General features: G+C 38.7%; 1 protein-coding gene across 3 annotated transcripts in view; it reads left to right on the top strand.

The window, feature by feature from the left end:
* FAM169A (family with sequence similarity 169 member A) overlaps positions 1-19,415 on the top strand; it is a 66,468-nt gene that overhangs the window by 22,226 nt on the left and 24,827 nt on the right. For 2 of the 3 annotated variants that reach the window (XM_040262721.1, XM_040262720.1), the window contains exons 5-6: positions 833-1,004; positions 17,378-17,557. In XM_040262721.1, coding sequence (XP_040118655.1) covers positions 833-1,004; positions 17,378-17,557 — 352 coding nt within the window. The remainder of the gene's footprint in view (positions 1-832; positions 1,005-17,377; positions 17,558-19,415) is intronic. The other variant, XM_040262723.1, reaches the window with a different exon arrangement.

The following is a 19,415-nucleotide window of genomic DNA, read 5'->3' as shown; positions in this document are numbered from 1 at the left end:
GCTAGACTCTTGTGTTTAGCAGTGACAGATATCTGTGGGGAAAAGCCCACTGTTCAGTGTCAGGCAGTTGGTGAGGGGGTCCCTGTGACTGTGTAGCGCTGCCTGTAGGAGGTGAGGATCTGTTTCCATTCTGTGATTGACCCAAGTTTTGTTTTCATCAGACTGCCCTGGTGTCACCGTCATTGCCCATCTGGTCTGGTGGAGGGGTGTGTGTGTGTGTGTGCGCGCGGGGAGACAGGTATTCCTGAGAGTTGCATAACAAACACATGACTGTTAAATGACCATTTTACCTGGAAAGGATGAGACAGATGCCTTTCCCAAGAGCATAATTATGGCTTTCCTCATCAAATGAGATGATTGTTTTTAAAGTCTTCAGGGTAACACTAAGCTTTTGTCCCTTTTATTTTCTTTACTTTTTGTGTGTGTGTGTAGGCTGAAATGGGTGGAAAGAGGTGACGCACTAGAGATGTTGGGGGCTGCAGTTAGAGTTTGGGAAGACCTGGGATCTGGGCAGTTGGAAGCCAGAAGAGAACACTGACCGCTAAAGTGGAGATGCTGGGCGTTGGTATATTGGAAACCTGCTTGCCCATTTTAGAATTTTGCTGCGAAGCATTACTTCATGCATAATTTGTATCCATAGAAATGGATTGTTATTGGTGTGAATGACTTGGTCTCATCTCTGTGATAATAAAATGGTTTACAAGTCATTTTGAATGTATTCAGAATGCTTTGAATGTCAGTACAAGATGCGGAACCAGGGAGTGAGGTAAATTGCATCTCTCAGTCGGTGCGCATTATAACCGTTGTGCCTGGTGTCTGACTCTCTTTGTAGGTGAGAACTCTTGGGGAGAGAGTGGTTCTGTATGTTCTGAATCGAATTATTTATAGAAAGCAGGAAATGGAGAGAAATGAGATCCCATTCCTGTGTCATAGCAGTACTGATTATGCTAAGATTCTGTGGAAGAAAGGAGAGGCCATTGGGTTTTATTCAGTTAAGCCTACAGGTGAGTCTTTAAAAGTTATTTAAATAAAATATTTATTATGTAAACTCACTTTCTGGACCCCACCCATATCAATGTCCCTTTTAAATTAGTATCTAAAGTACAAATTGAGATGATTTTACTCAGTATTTTTTGTGAGTGCTTTGATTCTATGTAAGTGAGGATTGTTAGGAAAGTCTTGAAAAAAAGATTATAAACATTTGAAAGGAAAATTTCGCCACATATTTGAAGAAAGTTGTATGTTGAGGCTCAAATTTGTCTTCTTTCCCTCTCATTTCCTTCCCTTTATTTAAAGGTCCTTGTTCTACTTTGATTCCTGTTACTGTCACTATTACCAACTTTCTTCAAAGCCCCTCTCTACCTGTGGACCAGATGCATAGCCTTTCTCTTCTAGTTTTAGCTGATTCAGCCTAATGGTTAAAGGCCGATTTGCTAATTTCCATGAAAAACAAAGTGCTTTAATATATTTAGAGAATCCAAGCAGCTTTGACATCATTAATCTAGTCAAGTTTGAATTTCTGATCCCAGGACCCAACTACACCCTATTCCTGAAAGACTAGAGCAGCTTCATCTTGCTCTGTGTGTTCTGTTCATTTAGTTCCCTAGAGCTTCTGGAGCCAGAAAAATCAAACCTGCTTAGTCCATGTGCGTACCTACTCCACACCTGACAACCACCGTGTAACAAAGGCAGCCTTGCTCTGCACCTAGGCCAAAAGACCTTTCACAGAGAACGCTCACATTATTTTTCTGTCTTTTTTATATTTCAGACTTGCCAGATTTAGTTCTTGTGATCAAATGCCCTCTAAAGATCTTACCAAATTCCTTACTGACTTGAAGGAGAGTTGTGACTAATTATGCCTTATTCATATAATAGTGGACATTTATGATGAGAATTAGTATACATAGTCAATGAAAGGGAGGTCACTTTTTCTCAAGAATAGATAAAACTGTGATCTATAGTTTTAAATGGTTTGGTGTAGTAAATAAGTCTCCGTTAGTATGCTGTTTTATTCTTGTATAAATTTGAAGCAGAACCAGTAATTATGTAACTCCAGAAAGATACCATCATTTAGAGGCAGAATAATGATGTTTGTTTAGTGGAAGCCTAGTGCTGCGTTGCATAAAGACATCACTTTATTGGCTTAAAATGTTTTCATACATTTGGGGCTGGAGTATGGTTCAGTTACTATATGCTTTATTTTATACAAGATAATTCCTATGGGAATTAGAGGCTTGTTGCTGCTCATACTGGCTACAGTAGGGTTTCCTACTTGAAACTAGATTATAGATATTTGAAGTACATGAGAGTGTATGCTTTTTCATGTAGAGCATCTCTAGATGAAAGACACACAGTTAGTACCGGGCACAGCACTCCCCTCTCAGTGTTTCTGGTCGGGACTTGATTCCAGGCGTTGGGCCCTCTTTGATGTGTGTTCAGGGCTACTCCTCTGCTTTGGGGCTCCTCCTCTCCTTTGGAACCTGGCTTCTGTTTTCTGTTTCTGGCATTTAACTCAGGTTTATATGCTTCGGCTTCCAAGGGCTACTTGTCTGCCCCTCTTAGCACCTTCCATTCTTCCCTGCTAACTGCCTTACGGCCTGTTTATTTGTCTTTTTCCACTTTAAGCTCTGGCTCTCGTCAGCCAGAGAACAGTGAACTTAGATGTGCTTACGCTAGCCTTTGAACCTGTAACCATCTAATTCAGTCTGGAAGTAGTTTTCTACAAAGGAAACCCATGATTGTAAAAAATTGCCCAGGACAAAAACTGAAACACTTTGTGATAGAAATGTTCTTAATGTATTGATATGTAGCAGAAAAAAACTGTACCAGTAGCAAAAAGATAGTCTTTATTAAATACATTTGCAGTTGAATAAAAGTCTGTGATTATTACTTATTATTTATGATTTTTTAAATAAAATGCAAATCAGTATATAGGGTTATTAGTAGGAACATAAAAATTATCTTGATATATAAGAGGAGACTGTTTATGAGGTCAAATCTAATTATAGGAAATGAAGCTCAAGAAAATATATAATTTTGGGGGGCCTGAAATAAATTATCATGAGGGATTTACAGTTTGTTTATCTTTTGGGTTAGGTAGATGTCAGATCATTAAAAATAGTTTTTAACAGATCACTGTATAATATCTGATACATAACACTAAAGGGAGCTTGCGGAGTTGAGCAACATCACTGTAATAAGATTTTCTGGTCCCTCCTATGGTTATTAAGCATTTTATCTATAAAAATAAAAGGAACAGAATTAATGCTTGTTGTGTTTTGGTAGTATGTAATATTTGTTCATGGACTCATAAACTGAAAAGAAAAAGGTAAGCTCCATATATTTCATTAAGAGAGATATTTTCAATAAAATTTTATTTTTTGCTGAATAATTTTCCAAATGTATAATATACTTGTGTTTTGATCCATCATATACTAATATTAATTTTAAGGAAAACTCAGTTACTTTTCAGTTGGTACTTAGAACCTTATGGTCACAAGGAATTTTAAAAATTTGTATTTAAAAAAATTTGTATTTATATACAGATATGTATTTACAGAGGGGAATGATTAGGTAATCAATATATAACCTAAACATAAAAATATACTACATCAAGATAACAGTGTGTAGAATAAATAGAATAGAAGGCAGGGTGGAGAGGAATGATGTAAACGTTTTTACTGTTAATAGTTAGTTCCGTAGTAAGGAACAGTTTGTTCAGTGTATGATGACAGTTATCAAATCAAATTGATAATAGTTTTTAGGGCCCATTTGATACATTTAAAAGACTAGTGATATAGTTTTTTTCTTTAATCAATATTGTTTGTTTGAGAAGGGATGGGGCGACTTCCCTGGCAGTCCAGTGGTTGAGACTCCACACTTTACAGGGGACAGTGGGTTCATTACCTGCTCAGGGAACTAAGATCCCCCACATGCCCTAAGACCAGAAACTGAAAAGGAAACATAGTAAATTTATATAGAGAATCCTGGCAGATACCATGTTAGTTAATAGGTTATGGTTAACATTACCAAGAATAAAACACATCACTATTAGAGACCCCAGTATGGTATACTGAGAAGGACATCACATCTTTTCTGTACTATTTTTGCCCCAAATGCATAATCTCAATTTTATTATGAGAAAACATTAGATAAAGCCAAATTGGAGGTTATTTTACAAAGTAACTGATCAGTAACCTCCAAAAGTATCAAGATGATGAAAGACAAGGAAAGGTGGAGGAAGTGTCAAAGACCAGAGTTTAGGAGACATGAAACTAAATACCATATGGAGTCTGGGATTGGATTCTGAAACAGAAAAAGGGTATTAGTAGACAAACTGGTAAGGTCTGCAGTTTTGCTGATAGTCTTTTATCAGTGTTGAAGTCCTGGTTTTAATAATAGTATTCTGGCTATGTTAACATTAGGAGCATTTGGATGAAGGGTGTGTGGTAACTCTGCATATTTTTGAAACTTTTTGCTAAGTCTGAAATTATTTTTAAGATAAATAGTTGTTAAAAGTGAAGTCGCCCAGTTGTGTCTGATTCTTTGTGACCCCATGGACCGTAGCCTACCAGGCTTTTCTTGTCCATGGGATTTTACAGGCAAGAGTACTGGAGTGGGTTGCCACTTCCTTCTCCATAGGATCTTCCCAACCCAGGGATCAAACTCAGGTCTTCCTCACTGTAGGCAGATGCTTTACCATCTGAGCTGCGAGGGAAGTCTTGCTAAAAATTATAGTCTTTATAATTGAAACTTATGATGGAAATTTTAAATGTTACCAAAGGTGTGTGAATACATGTTATGTATTTCAAAATTATTTAATGGTTCAGTTCAGTTCAGTTGCTCAGTCATGTCCGACTCTTTGCGACCCCATGAATCGCAGCACACTAGGCCTCCTTGTCCATCACCAACTCCCAGAGTTCACTCAGACTTAGGTCCATCGAGTCAGTGATGCTATCCAGCCATCTCATCCTCTGTCGTCCCCTTCTCCTCCTGCCCCCAATCCCTCCCAGCATCAGGGTTTTTTCCAGTGAGTCAACTCTTCGCATGAGGTGGCCAAAGTATTGGAGTTTCAGCTTTAGCATCAGGTCTTCCAATGAACACCCAGGACTGATCTCCTTTAGGATGGACTGGTTGGACCTCCTTGCAGTCCAAGGGACTCTCAAGAGTGATTTTCATTATAATTCTATACCCAGATTATAAATGAGAGAGAAGGAAATTTCTACATAGTTAATTAAAAAAAATTTTTTAATCTCTCATGCATCGTTTTTCAGGAAGCTAGAATTTATGCTCTGTTAAAATAAGGAAATCAAGAAAGAGATTAGGAAATGAAGGAGAGAAATATCCCCAAATCACAGCTCTGATCACTCTGGGGCTTCTCTGTCCCGATTGGTAGCCATTAGCTTTATGTAGCTATTTAAATGGAAATTAGTTAAGATGAAATAAAACTGAAAATTGTTTCTCAGTCATACTAGCCACAGTGTAAGTGTCCCATAACTGCATGTGGCTACCACACTGAAGAGAAGAGATACAGAACATTTCCATCATTGCAGAAAGTTCTTTTGGATAGCACTTTTCTAGAGATTGACTTATCTAGGTTGTAGTAGGTTAGGAAACTCTGGGTCATTGATTCAAAAATACGGAATACCTGATGTGTTTGCATTTATCAAGATGAGTTTTATAAAGTTAAGGGAGACTTTCTTGAGGGATAAGTTAGAAGTAAACACTAATTAATGAGTGATAAACCACTGTTAAGGTGTATCAAAAAGCAATGCGGGATGGAAAAACAATCCTGATATACCACATGGCTCAGTTATCAAAAGTGTATGTGTGTGTGTATGCATAATGTAATTGCTGAAGATTGGTCTAGCGAAAATGATATATTACTATATTGAGGTAATAGGACAAGGCCTGTATAGGATGTGTGGTTATGGTATAGTGGGAATTGTTGTTGTTCAGCCCCTAAGTCGTGTCTGACTCTTTGCAACCCCGTGGACTGCAGCATGTCAGGCTCCTTTGTCCTTCACTATCTCCTGGAGTTTGCTCAGATTCATGTCCATTGAGTTGATGATGCTATCTTAACCATTTCATTCTGTCACTGCTGTGTTGGGAGTAGGGTGTGTGAATGTGTTAATATATAAAAGTTAATTCTCATCTTCTATACTGGGAAGTCAGTATCATGCCTAAAATGGAAAAATCAAGAAGTAGTAAGTTATTTAGAATAACTGGAAATACTATTATATATATATATAATATATATAATGTTCAGTTTAGTTCAGTCGCTCAGTCGTGTCCGACTCTTTGTGACCCCATGAATCGCAACATGCCAGGCCTCCCTGTCCATCACCAACTCCCGGAGTTCACTCAAACTCACATCCATCGAGTCGGTGATGCCATCCAGCCATCTCATCCTCTGTCGTCCCCTTCTCCTCCTGCCCCCATCCCTCCCAGCATCAGAGTCTTTTCCAATGACTCAACTCTTCACATGAGGTGGCCAAAGTACTAGAGTTTCAGCTTTAGCATCATTCCTTCCAATATATATAATATATATTATATAGGTATATAATAACTGAAAATAACTTTAAATACTGAAAAAGATGAAAGTGCTTGTTTCTGGGGGATGGATTGTGTGTGTCTGTGTCTGTGTCTCTGTGTGTTTTCCCCAACAAGTCTTAGAGGACTGTTGGGTGCTGTCAGTGTGTATGTGAAACTTTGATGGGGAGTTGAAATGAGCACTATCAAAAGGACTATTCCCAGAGTCTGATCGGTGTCTACCACAAAACTAGGTGAAGTTTCTAAATCTCACAGGGTCTGTGACGATCAGGTCCACCTATTAAAAGGGCTATACTAACTAGAAAACTGCTCGGGAGAAAAATCTCATACAGGCATGAAAAATAAAACCACTTGTTAATTCAGTGAAAGTTTTGTTAACTGTCCTATGCCAAGAAAGATAAAAGATAGTAAATGTGTATAAATCAGATGTCACATTTTAGTGTAGACAGGAAAAAATTTGAAGACAAGTGTTATTTTGGAAATGCTTCTTATTTGGCTTCAACTGTAAATCTCCTTGATCCAATTTGAAGACTTGTGTTTTGGAAAAACCTAAGAAGGCTATGAGGGAAGCACAATCTAATCAACACCTTTAAAATCAGTTTGTTAACTTGCTTCCAAAGGAATTTATTTATGATCGATATTAGGAGATGTATTTTTGGTTTTTGAACTTTACATTTGAAATAATATTTAGTGGAAGTGTTTTTCCCTCTCTTCATTTGCTATTAGCTTTTGTTACAACTTTCTAACTTCTTTTTACTCAGAGCTATAGCTATGATCTTACCTCCTTTTTTAGACAGGTCATTCACTTTCTCTTCACTAAAATTTAGATTTCTGGCCCTTCTGTTTCAAGATTTTTTGAGGAATAACAAAATGTGATATAAAATAATAACTTTTGATAGTACATATTGTTGTTGTTCAGTTGCTCAGTCATGTCTGACTCTTTGCGACCCCATGGGCTGCAGGCTTCCCTGTCCTTTACCATCTCCCGGAGCTTGCTCAAATTCATGTCCAGTGAGTCTTTGATGCCATCCAACCATCTCATCCTCTGTTGTCCCCTTCTCCTCCTGCCCTCTGTCTTTGCCAGCGTCAAGGTCTTTAACTACATTGAAGTGAGGTGCCCGGCTGGGAGGCAAGCCCAGCTGCGATTCCTGCTGCTGTGGGAATAGAGGCATTTGGACCTTTGGCTGTGCCAGTGGCCCACCTAATACTGTATGAGAGTTGTGATAAGTAACGAAATTACAGATTTTGTTTTAAGCCCGTACATTTGGGGATGGTTTGTGAGTCAGCAATAGGTAACTGAAGGGTTGTGAATCAGAAAGCCATCCACTACCCGGAAACAACCGTGTGGCATTGTTATTTAAAAACGAAACTCTTTAATGTTGAGCTTTCCAGATTCGGTTTATTGTAACAGCTCACGTTACCTTAACTTATTTATAAAGCATGAAGACTGTGATGAGAATACTTCTCTAGTAGTATATGGCGAGGTCTCATGTAAAGATATTTGCTGCTGCTACTGCTAAGTTGCTTCAGTCGTGTCCGACCCTGTGCACCCCCATAGATGGCAGCCCACCAGGCTCTCTGATCCCTGGGATTCTCCAGGCAAGAACACTGGAGTGGGTTGCCATTTCCTTCTCCAATGCCTGAAAGTGAAAAGTCAAAGTGAAGTCGCTCAGTCATGTCCGACTTCGCAACCCCATGGACTGCAGCCCACCAGGCTCCTCCATCCATGGGATTTTCCAGGCAAGAGTACTGGAGTGGGGTGCCATTGCCTTCTCCAGTAAAGATATCTAGTAGCATTATTTCTTTAGGATTCACTTTATGCTGTGTGTCTGTGGAGACAATCACACACTGATGGCTTCATAAGGTTTTAAGCCAGGTTTTATGAAGGTGAGAAGAGACAAATTCCCGGTTAGACAAAGAGGAAATGGTGATGCCATGAAAAGGGAGTCATTCAATTGTGACAGAATAGCTGTTCTTGAATTTGATGCATAGATCCTGAATGATATTGTGAACATTTATTCATTTACTCAGAAGTTATTTGTATTTGTTATTGATAGGGAAGGAGAAGAAGGGGAGGGGAAGAGGGCGAATAGGCGAAAGAGCAAGAAGCAGAAATTGAGAGATAGTAATAAAATGTTTGCAAACTCTATTCTCATGGAACATACATTTAAGAGGAGGAGATAGCAATGGATAGACAAATAGATGATATGCTCTCAGGTGCTATGAAGAAAAACTAGATTAAAAGAATAGTGTGTGTTGGGGGTGGGTACTACTTAAAATAGAGGCACTATTAAATAGACTAGTCAGGGCAAGCATCTCTGAAGGTAGTGAGGGAACAATGAGGGAAGAACTTTCTTGAAGTTTCAAGAGAAGAGGTTTTTAGAGGTCTGAATTTCACTCTGGGTGATAGGAATCTGGTGGAGGATTTTGAGCATGGAAGTAACACAATCTGGTTAGTCTTCTATAAAAGTAGCTGTGTTGTGTGGAAAACCAGAAGGAGAGATGGCAGGGTTAAGAGTGAAGTTAGTTAAGAGGTGGTTGCAGAAAACTCTGGTGAGAGGTGAAGTAAGGGGTAGAAGTCCTCATAATTAAGATAAATTATGGCATCATTGCTGCAGTATTTCTAATGGATTATGTGTAGGCTGTGAAGGAAAAGTCAAGGATGAGATCTCAGGTTTTGCTCTGAGCCCCTGGTAGAATGATGATGAGATTTACTGAAAAATTAGAAAATAGGAGAAGGAGCAGGTTTGGGGAATATATAAAAAATCTGATTATAAACAGTTTATTAGAGTCACATGTACAAATTTGTTGTTCCATTTACATTTTTAAGCTTTATTAAGGTTCATTTACATACCATACAATTTACCCATTGTCATTGTTCAGTGGCTCTGTCGGGCCTCACTGTTTCTGACCCCATGGCCTACAGCACACCAGGCTTCCCTGCCCTTCACCATCTCCTGGAGCTTGCTCAAACTCGTATCCATTGAGTCAGTAATACCATGCGGCAATCTTGTCCTCCATCGCCTCTTCCTTCTCCTGTCTTCAATCTTTCCCAGCATCAGGGTCTTTTCTAGTGAGTTGGCTCTTTGTATCAGGTGGCCAAGATATGGAGCTTCAGCATCAGTTCTTCCAATGAATACTCAAGGTTGATTTCCTGGTTTGATTTCTAGTGTTGATTGACTGGTTTGATCTCCTTGCAGTCCAGGAGACTCTCAGCAGTCTTCTCCAACACCACAGTTTGAAAGCATCAATTCTTCGATGCTCAGCCTTCTTTATGGTCCAACTCTCACATCCATACATGACTGCTGGAAAAACCATAGCTTTGAATATGCAGACCTTTGTCTGCAAAGTAATGTCTCTGCTTTTTAATACTGTCTAGGTTTGTCATGGAGAAGGCAATGGCACCCCACTCCAGTACTCTTGTCTGGAAAATCCCATGGACGAAGGAGCCTGGTGTGCTGTAGTCCATGGGGTTGCTGAGAGTTGGACACAACTCAGTGACTTCACTTTCACTTTTCACTTTCATGCATTGGAGAAGGAAATGGCAACCCACTCCAGTGTTCTTGCTTGGAGAATCCCAGGGACGGGGGAGCCTGGTGGGCTGCTGTCTATGGGGTGGCACAGAGTCGGACACGACTGAAGCGACTTAGCAGCAGCAGCAGCAACAGGTTTGTCATAGCTCTTCTTCAAGGATCAGGCGTCTTTTAATTACATGGCTGTGGTCACTGTCTGCAGTGATTTTGGAGTCCAAGGAAACAAAATCTGTCACTGTTTCCGTTGTTGCCCCGTCTATTTGCTGTGAAGTGATAGGACCCGATGCCATGATCTTAGTTTTTTGAATGTTGGGTTTTAAACCAGCTTTTTCACTCTCCTCTTTGACCCACATCAAGAAGCTCTTTTAGTTCCTCTTCACTTTCTCCCATAAGCTGGTGTCATCTGCATATCTGAGGTTACTGATATTTCTCCCAGCAATCTTTATTCCAGCTTGTGCTTTATCCAGCCTGGCATTTCTCATGATGTACGCTGCATAGAAGTTAAATAAGCAGGGTGACAATATACAGCCTTGACATACTCCTTTCTCAATTTGGAACCAGTCTGTTGTTCCATGTCTGATTCTAACTGTTGCTTCTTGACCTGCCTACAGGTTTCTCAGGAGGCTGGTAAGTTGGTCTGGTATTACTATCTCTTTTTATCTGTCTTCTTGACTATAGCCAATCTGGTAGGTGTGAAGTGGCATGGCATTGTCATTTTGAGTCACATTTGCTAAATGGCTAAGGATGTTGAGCGTCTTTTCACATGCGTTTTGGCCATTATTGTGTCTTCTTTGGGCTATGTGTTCAAATCCTTTACCCATTTTTAAATTGAGTTGTCTTTTTTTTTTTTTTTTTACCCTTCTCACTTTATTGTGGTATAACTAACTTACAAAAAGTTAACCATGTTGAAATTTTACACTTTGTTATGTTTTGACTTATGTATATAGCTGTGATACTATCACTACAATCAAGATAGTAAACAGATCTCTTATTCCCAAAAGTTTCTTTGTGCCTATTTGTAACCATCCTTCCTTCCTCAGTTTGTCCCCAAGGAAACACTTATCTGCTCTCTATTATTGTATATTAGCCTGCTTTCTAGATTTTTATAAATTGGAATCATATAGTACATTTTTTTTTTTTTGGTCTGGGTTCTTTCAGTATGATTATTTTGAGGTCCATCCTATTATAATTCACATATCATCAAGTTTACCCTTAAGTGATTTTCAGTATGTTCACAGAGTCGTGCAACCACCAGTACTGTCTAATTCAAAAATATCTTCATCACCTCAAGAATTCCTGTACCCTTTAGCTGTCACTCCTCATTTTCTTTATCTTAGAATTCCTGGAAGCCACTAATCTCCTTTCTGTCTAGATTATTTATCTTAAAATATGTTTTCTAATCTTATTTTATTGTGGTCGGAACACTTAACAGAAGATCTACTGTCTTCACAGATTTTTAACTACAGATTACAGTACTGTTGACCACAGATGTTGTGTTGTATATAGCACGTCTCTAGAACTTGGCTTTACTGAAACTTTAAACCCATTGACAACTGCCCAGTTTTCCATCACTCTGCCCTTGACACCCGTTGTTCTGCTCTCTGCTAGGAATTTGACTGTTATAAGATGTCTCATGTAATTGGAATCATGCAGTGTTTGCCCTGTGGCTGACTGACTTCGCCTAGCGTAATGTCCTCAAGGTTCATCCATGTTGTATGTTGCAAATGTACATTTTTCTGAAGCTGTTTGTGTGTATCCTGTACACACCCCCACCCCCACTCCTTATTTTCTTTATCCGTTCATTCATCAGTGGGTCTTTAGGTTGTTACCACATCTTGGCTATTGTTAATAATGCTGCAGTGAACACTGAATTACTTATCTCTTTGAGATACTGATTTCCATTGTTTTGGATATATACCCAGGAGTGGGGTTGCTGGATCTGTGATAGTTCTATGTTTAATACTTTGAGGAACCTCTGTGCTTTTTTTCATAGTGGCTACACCATTTTGTATTCCCATTAATAGTATACAAGGGTTCCAGTTTTCCATATCCTTGTTAGCATTTATTGTCTTTTGTTTTGCTGGTAGCAATCCTGACACGTATGAGGTGATACTTCATTTGAGTTGCTGTACCCTGATGATTTGAGACATTGAACATGTTTTATATACCTGTTGGCCATTTGTATGTCTTTGGGGAAATGTCTGTTAAATCCTTAGCTCATTTTTAAGTTGGGTTTTATTCGTCTTTTTATTAGTGACTTGTAAGCAGTTTTCATATATTCTAGATAGAAGTCCTGTATCGAATACATAATTTGAAAGGACTTTTTCTCATTTTGTGGCTTGTCTTTTTACTTTCTGGTTGATGTCCTTTGAAGCACTAGTTTTTATAAAGTCCAGTTATCTTTGCATGTGTCACTTTTGCTTTTGGTGTTATAGCTAAGAAGACTTTTCCTGACCTAAGATGATGAAGATTTACTGCTGTGTTTTATGCTAAGATTTTATGTTCTATTTGCAGTTAATTTTTGTATGAGGTCTAAAAAAGGGGAGTGGGGCCCAACATCATTCTTTTGCATATGTGGATATCCAGTTGCCCCACCCCCATTCATTTTAAAAAGACTGTTCTGTTTCCATTGAAATGCCTTGGGACTCCTGTCAAAAATCAGTTGACCAAAAATAAGAGGTTTTGTTTCTGGAACTTCTGTTCTGTTGATTGCTATTTATTCTTGTGCCAGTACCACACTGGCTTGATTACTGTAGCTTTGTAACTTTTAAAATAGGAAGTCTTTAAATTGGAAGTCTTCCAACTTTGTTCTTTGTTAAGATTATTTGGGTCATTTGTGTTTTTTTGCATTTCCATATGAGTTTTAGGATTACTTTGTCAATCTCTGCAAAAAATCCAGCTGGAATTTTGAACTTATAGGTCAGTTTGGGGTGTGTTGACAATCCTAACAATGTTGTCTTCTGAATCATGAACAATGGGATGTCTTTCCAGTTATTTAACTGTTCTTTGATTCCTTTGGTTTTTTGAAAAATTAATTACTTCGTTTTGGCTGTGATGGGTCTTCACTGTATCCCAGGGGCTCTTCGTTGCTTTGCACGGGCTTTCTCTAGTTGAGGTGAGCGGGGGCTACTCTCTAGTCGTGGTGTGCAGGCTTCTCGTTGCAGAGCAGGGATTCTAGAGTGCACGGGCTTCAGCAGTTGCGGCATATGGCCCTAGTTGCTCTGTGGCATGTGGTATGTTACCTAACCAGGGATGGAACCTGTGTCCTCTGCATTGCCAGGCAAATTCTTAACCCCTGGACCACCAGGGAGGTCCCTAATTGCTATTAAATGTTTGTAGTTTTCAGTTTTGTACTCTTGCCAAATTTATTCCTGTGTTTTTTATTATTTGGTGATGCTCTTGTTAGTGGAATTGTTTTCTTAATTTCATTTAAAGATTGTTCATTCCTGGTGTCTAGGAATACAATTGAATTTTTTTTTGGCCACTCTGCAAGGCACTTGAGGGTCTAGATCCTAGTTCCCCAACCAGGGGTCAAACCCACGCCCCCTGTAGTGGATGCCCGAGCTGTTAACCACTGGACTGCCAGGGAAGTCCTTAATTGATTTTTGTATATTGATCTTATATCCTATAATCTTGCTGAACTTAAAAACTATCAGTTTTAATAATTTTTTAGTGAATTTCTTAAGATGAAAATCTTAAGGTCTGTATACAAGAAGGTTTTCTTTCTTTCTTTCTAGGTGCTTTTCATTTCCTTTTCTTACCTAATTGCCCAGCTAGAACCTACTTAAGATATTGAATAAAAGTGGTGAGAATTAATATTTTTATCTTGTTCTTGATCTTAGGGGAAAATATCTGGTCTTTCACCATTAAGTGTGATTTTTATTAGCTGCGAGGTTTTTCATAGATCCCTTTATCAGACTGAAGACCTTGAGTATTTTTCTCATGAATGTGCTGGATTTTGTCTAATGCTTTTTCTCTGTATTTGGAGATGACTGTGTGTTTTTTGTTGTATTTACATTTATATAAGCTCTTCCATTCATCTTGGAGTAAGTTTCATGTATTACAGAAATAAAAGATTGTGATCATAAGCATTTGGATAAATAGTAGAAACCTTGAGAGTAGGTGAGATTACTCAGAGATAGTATATAGAAAAAAATTGTGGCCAAAGGTGAAGCTCTGAGGAGTGTAAATATCCAAGCTGCCTCTTGTGCAGTGCTAAATTAAATTTCAGCTAGTAGATTTTTAATGAAAAGTTCATCTAAGGTTGTAGGTTTTTTTTTTTTTTCACTAATTACTAAGTACTTGTGCTGTTGATGTGTCTGAAGAATCTCTGGTAACTTGGGAAGTTTTTCTGCCCTTTATTTGATTTCTCTTATATCTGGGTAGAACCTGATAGAAATATAAAAATAAGAATTTAAGGTATAGTCACAAAAAGAGAATTAACATGGTTTTTTGAAATGAATATGTACATGGTGAGTAAGTAGAACTTTAGACTTTGTGAAAACTGTTAGTTCCATAAATTGACCTTGTTAACACTATTAGATGCTAGACTCTACCTTTTCTCTATTTAAAGGAATGTTTGTGTAAAAATAGAAAAAAATCAATTTGTGGGAAATTAACTTCCTATATTTGGTATTCTGCGGCATGCACAACAGTAAAAGCAATAGATCTTCAGACATTATTAAGAACTAGATAGGATTCTCTTCTCATGTTTGCTTTGTCCTTTGAATTAATGTTACTTTTAAAGTAATGTCTCTGATTTATCACTTCTAGCAGTTACTATGAGAGAACCCTAATTTTAAGGCATTAAAAAAGCTAGTCACAGTAGCTTGTTGGTGAGGCTACCTGTTAGACTAATAAAAATTTTATGTAGTTATTTTGGATTTATTGAGTATAATTGATAAATTGAAGTTGTGATTTGATACACATTGCAAAATATTCACCGTAATCAGTATATTAATTGCCTAACATGGTTGCCATTTTCTTTCTTCCTTTTCTTTTATATATATAATGTGTGTGTGTGTATGTGTGTGTATAATTTCATTTACTTTTGTCTGTGTTGTGCCTTTGTTGTACACAGGGTTTCCTCCGGTTGCAGTGAGCAGGGTGCTCTCTGGTTGTGGGGTGCAGGCTTCTCATTGCGTGGCTTCCCTTGTTGCAGAGCATGGGCTCTCGGGTGCTCAGGGTTAAGTAGCTGTGGCTCCCGGGCTCCGGAGCACAAGCTCTATAGCTGTGGCACACGGGCTTAGCTGCTCCATGGCACGTGAGATCTTCCTGGACCAGGGGTCAAACCCCTGCTGCCTGCATTGGGTTTTACATGTACATATTTACAACTGAGCCACCAAAGAAGCCCTCTTCCTTTCTTTTTTTGAGGTGCTAATGCTTAAGATCTACCTTTTAAAAAAAAAATTTGGTGTGTGTACTCAGTTCTGTCCAGCTCTTTTCTGCTCCATGTACTGAGTGGGTTGCTCTTTCCTCCTCCGGGAGATCTTCCCTACCCAAGTATCAAACCCGAGCCTCCCGTGGCTCCTGCACTGGCAGGTGGATTCTTTATCACTGAGCCATCTGGGAAGCCTGAGATCTACCTTTTTAATAAATTTAATGTACATAAAGCAATATTGTTAATTACAGCCACTATGTAAGACATTTTGACCCTTATTAGTTTCCTAACTGAACATCAGTGGTTAAGAACTAAGTATATAACAATGTGTGTTTCCTATTTTAAATTTAAATTAGTTGTCTTAATGTGTGTGTGTGCTTAGTCGCTCAGTTGTGTCTGACTCTTTGTGACCCCATGGACTGTATAGCCCACCAGGCTTCTCTCTTCTCCAGGCAAGAATCCCGGAGTGGGTTGTCATGCCCTCTTACAGAGATTATTGCAAAAAGTTATTGAAGTTCTCCATTTTAATAATAAGTAATTCATTATTTGGTTGAACTTAAAAAGCCTTGCTGTATTGACCATCTCATCAAATGATATGATTGGTAAAAGTTAATTTGTGAAAGGTTTGTTGCCTGAAATTTTGTTTCTTTCTTGAACTACATTATTATAAGTATCCAAAATCATGTGAATAATATAACTGAGAATAATTGTTTTACTTGAAGTACTAAAAGAGTAGAATACTGACTGATAGCTAACTTAGAAAGTAGGATACTCCACCATGAGGTCCTCTACTTATAAACTGTCTTAAGGTACATTATAGAAGCTTATACATCTACTTGAAGGGTCAAAACCCAAATCAGGGTTCTTAAAAGACAAATCAGTGTAGCTCTGTGATATAATAAGGGGAGGCATGTTTAGTTACTACTACAAACATTTCTCCTATTAAACCTTAAATGTACAGGATATTTTAAAAAGTGTATTCACAAAGGAAAGATTGCTGACTTAGCCGTTTCTAAAATCAATGTTTCCATTTAGTCCTAATCCATAGTCCTGAAAAATTTGGAGAACTAATTCACTTCTTTGTCGTCATTAAGTAGGTAGAAATGAAACTGTACTCACTAGGGCAAAAGTAAAGGGAAAAGATGAATTGATGCTTTTGAACTGTGGTGTTGGAGAAGACTCTTGAGAGTCCCTTGGACTGCAAGGAGATTCAACCAATCCATTCTGAAGGAGATCAGCCCTGGGATTTCTTTGGAAGGACTGATGTTGAAGCTGAAACTCCAATACTTTGGCTACCTCATGCGAAGAGCTGACTCATTGGAAAAGACTCTGATGCTGGGAGGGTTTGGGGGCAGGAGAAGGGGACGACAGAGGATGAGATGGCTGGATGGCATCACTGACTCGATGGACGTGAGTCTGAGTGAACTCTGGGAGTTGGTGATGGACAGGGAGGCCTGGCGTGCTGCGATTCATGGGGTTGCAAAGAGTCGGACACGACTGAGTGACTGAACTAAACTGAACTGAAGGTTGGAATTAGATACTTGGTGTACTTATGCAATCACCAAATACTCTTAAAATTTGAAATTTTAATAGTTGATGAGCTTTAAAATTGTACAGGTCTATGGACAGAGGTATTTATTCAAGCATACAGTGCATCAAATGGTAACAGTTAATTTGCATGAGATAGTTTTGGCAGCTGTAAAATACGTATTTCTCCTCATCATCTCAGGTATACATTATGATATGTAATAGCTGGAAAGCGTTTTATATTGTAAAATTTATGCACTTATTTAACATTTGTGATATAAGAAAAAATAACCAATTTCAACCTTAACTCATGTTCTCTAAATATATGTACCTACATGGTCTTTTAAATGTGAAAAATTGTTGGATTTCTGTTTTATGACTGCAGGAAGCACATGTGCCTCGTTTCTTACCCAAAGCTACCAACTGCCAGTTCTGGATACAATGTTTGTAAGAAAGAAATATCGAGGCAGAGACTTTGGGCTTCATATGCTGGAGGACTTTGTTGATTCCTTTACAGAAGAGGCACTTGGCTTGCGGTATCCCCTGACCTCTCTCATGTACATAGGTAATTGGATTAAGTTTTTAGTTAAACTTATCTCAGTGTCACTTCTTAAGTTTCTGCACTTTATCTTAAATGTGTGTATGTCAGTATTAAGTAAATTACAGTCTTGACTCTCTAGGGTCAAGAGAGTCTATGTGCCCTTACCTCACATAAATGGCATTTTGAGGGAATGGTAGCTTTTTTAAAGAAATTGAAATAGAATTCACATACCATCCTCATAAAATCCACCCTCATAAAGTGTACAGTTTAGTGGCCTTATTATTCACAGCTGTGCAACTATAACCACCATCTAATTTTAGAACATTCTCAACATCCCCCAAAGAAGCTCTGTACCAATTAGCAGTCACTCTTCTGGTCCTCCGTTCCTTCATCCCCTAGCAACCAACGACTAATCTATTTTCTGTGTCTATGGATTTACCTATTCTGGACATTTCATATAAATGTAATTGTATGATATATTGTAAGCTCTTTGTGTCTAACTTCTTTCATTTTGCATAAATGTTTTCAAGGTTCATCCATGTTGTAGTCTGACTCAGTGCTTCTTTTTTTTGTAATGGCTGAGAAATATTCTATTGTGTAGATATGCCATCACCAGTTGATAGACTTTTGGACTGTTTCTACTTTTTAGATATTATGAATAATGCTACTGTGAACATTTGGGCAGTTTTTGAGTGAACATTGCTCTGGTGTATATATCTCTAGGTGTGGATGAAATAGCTTGGTCATAACCTTGCCAAACTGCTCTGAAAGCAGCTGCACCATTTAACATTCTCGTAAACGTTGTATGAGGGTTGCGGTTTCTCTACATCCTCACCAATACTTAGTATTATTTGTCCTTTTAAGTTTTGACCACACTGCAAGGCTTATGGGATCTTAGTTGCCTGATGGGATCAAACCCTTGCTCCTGGCAGCGAAAGCGCAGAGTCCTAACCCGCTGGACTGCGGGAAAATTCCCATTATTTGTCTTTTTTACTATAGCCCTCTCAGTGGATGTGGAGTGGCGTCTCATTGTCTTGGTGCACATTTGGTGTTGAACATCTTTTCATGTGCTTATTAGTCATATATGTATCATCTTTGGAAAAATGCATATTTAGATCCTTTAACCATTCTTTCTTTGGGTTGTTTGTTATTTGTCTGTGGTAGGCTTTTTTGTTGGCTGTGCTGCAAGTCATGTGGGAACTCATTTCCCTGACCAGGGGTTAGACCCTCACTCCTTGTGTTATAAGTGGAGAGTCTTAACCGCTGGACCACCAGGGGAATCCCTGTGGTAGCTTTCTAAATTAAAAAATTCAAATATACAAAAAAAATAGGAGGTAACAAAGTACTGCTGTACCGTCCAGCACATAGCATCCATGAGAAGTGGATCATTGCCAGTGCAGTTGTACTCCTGTCCCAGCCGATTAGCTTACTCCCTCCCTTCCTTGAAGTAAGCACTGTAGGGTACGGAGTTAGAGAAGGTGGGGTTCAGAAAAAGAATGAGACCAGCACTGTACAGGAACAGGTCACCTTTAATGAGGTGAGAAGGGGCAGCAGTCAGATTAGTGAGCTGCTGCACTAACCCAAGAAAAGAGGAAGTATATATAGGCGTATATGTGGAAATCTACTGTCTTAAGGGGGCCTGTTCTCCAAGGTTGTTCACAGTAGTTCTCTCTTAATGGCTGGGGCAAGAATTCTGGAGATCAGCCAGAGGCTGGACCAGCTGGGAGCTGGGCAAATAAACCTTAATGTCCATTTTTTTTCTTTGGGTGAGAGAGTTCTTTGTTTTGCATAGAATGGTGGGGCAGGCCGGGAGGGGAGTTTAACTCCAGGCTCTTTTGAGCCATGTAACTTTCCTTCAAGCACTGTCCTTAATTTGGCATTT

Source organism: Oryx dammah, unplaced genomic scaffold, assembly GCF_014754425.2.
Source record: "Oryx dammah isolate SB20612 unplaced genomic scaffold, SCBI_Odam_1.1 HiC_scaffold_20, whole genome shotgun sequence".
Lineage (NCBI taxonomy): Eukaryota > Metazoa > Chordata > Mammalia > Artiodactyla > Bovidae > Oryx > Oryx dammah.
This window is presented reverse-complemented; position numbering and strand designations above follow the sequence as displayed.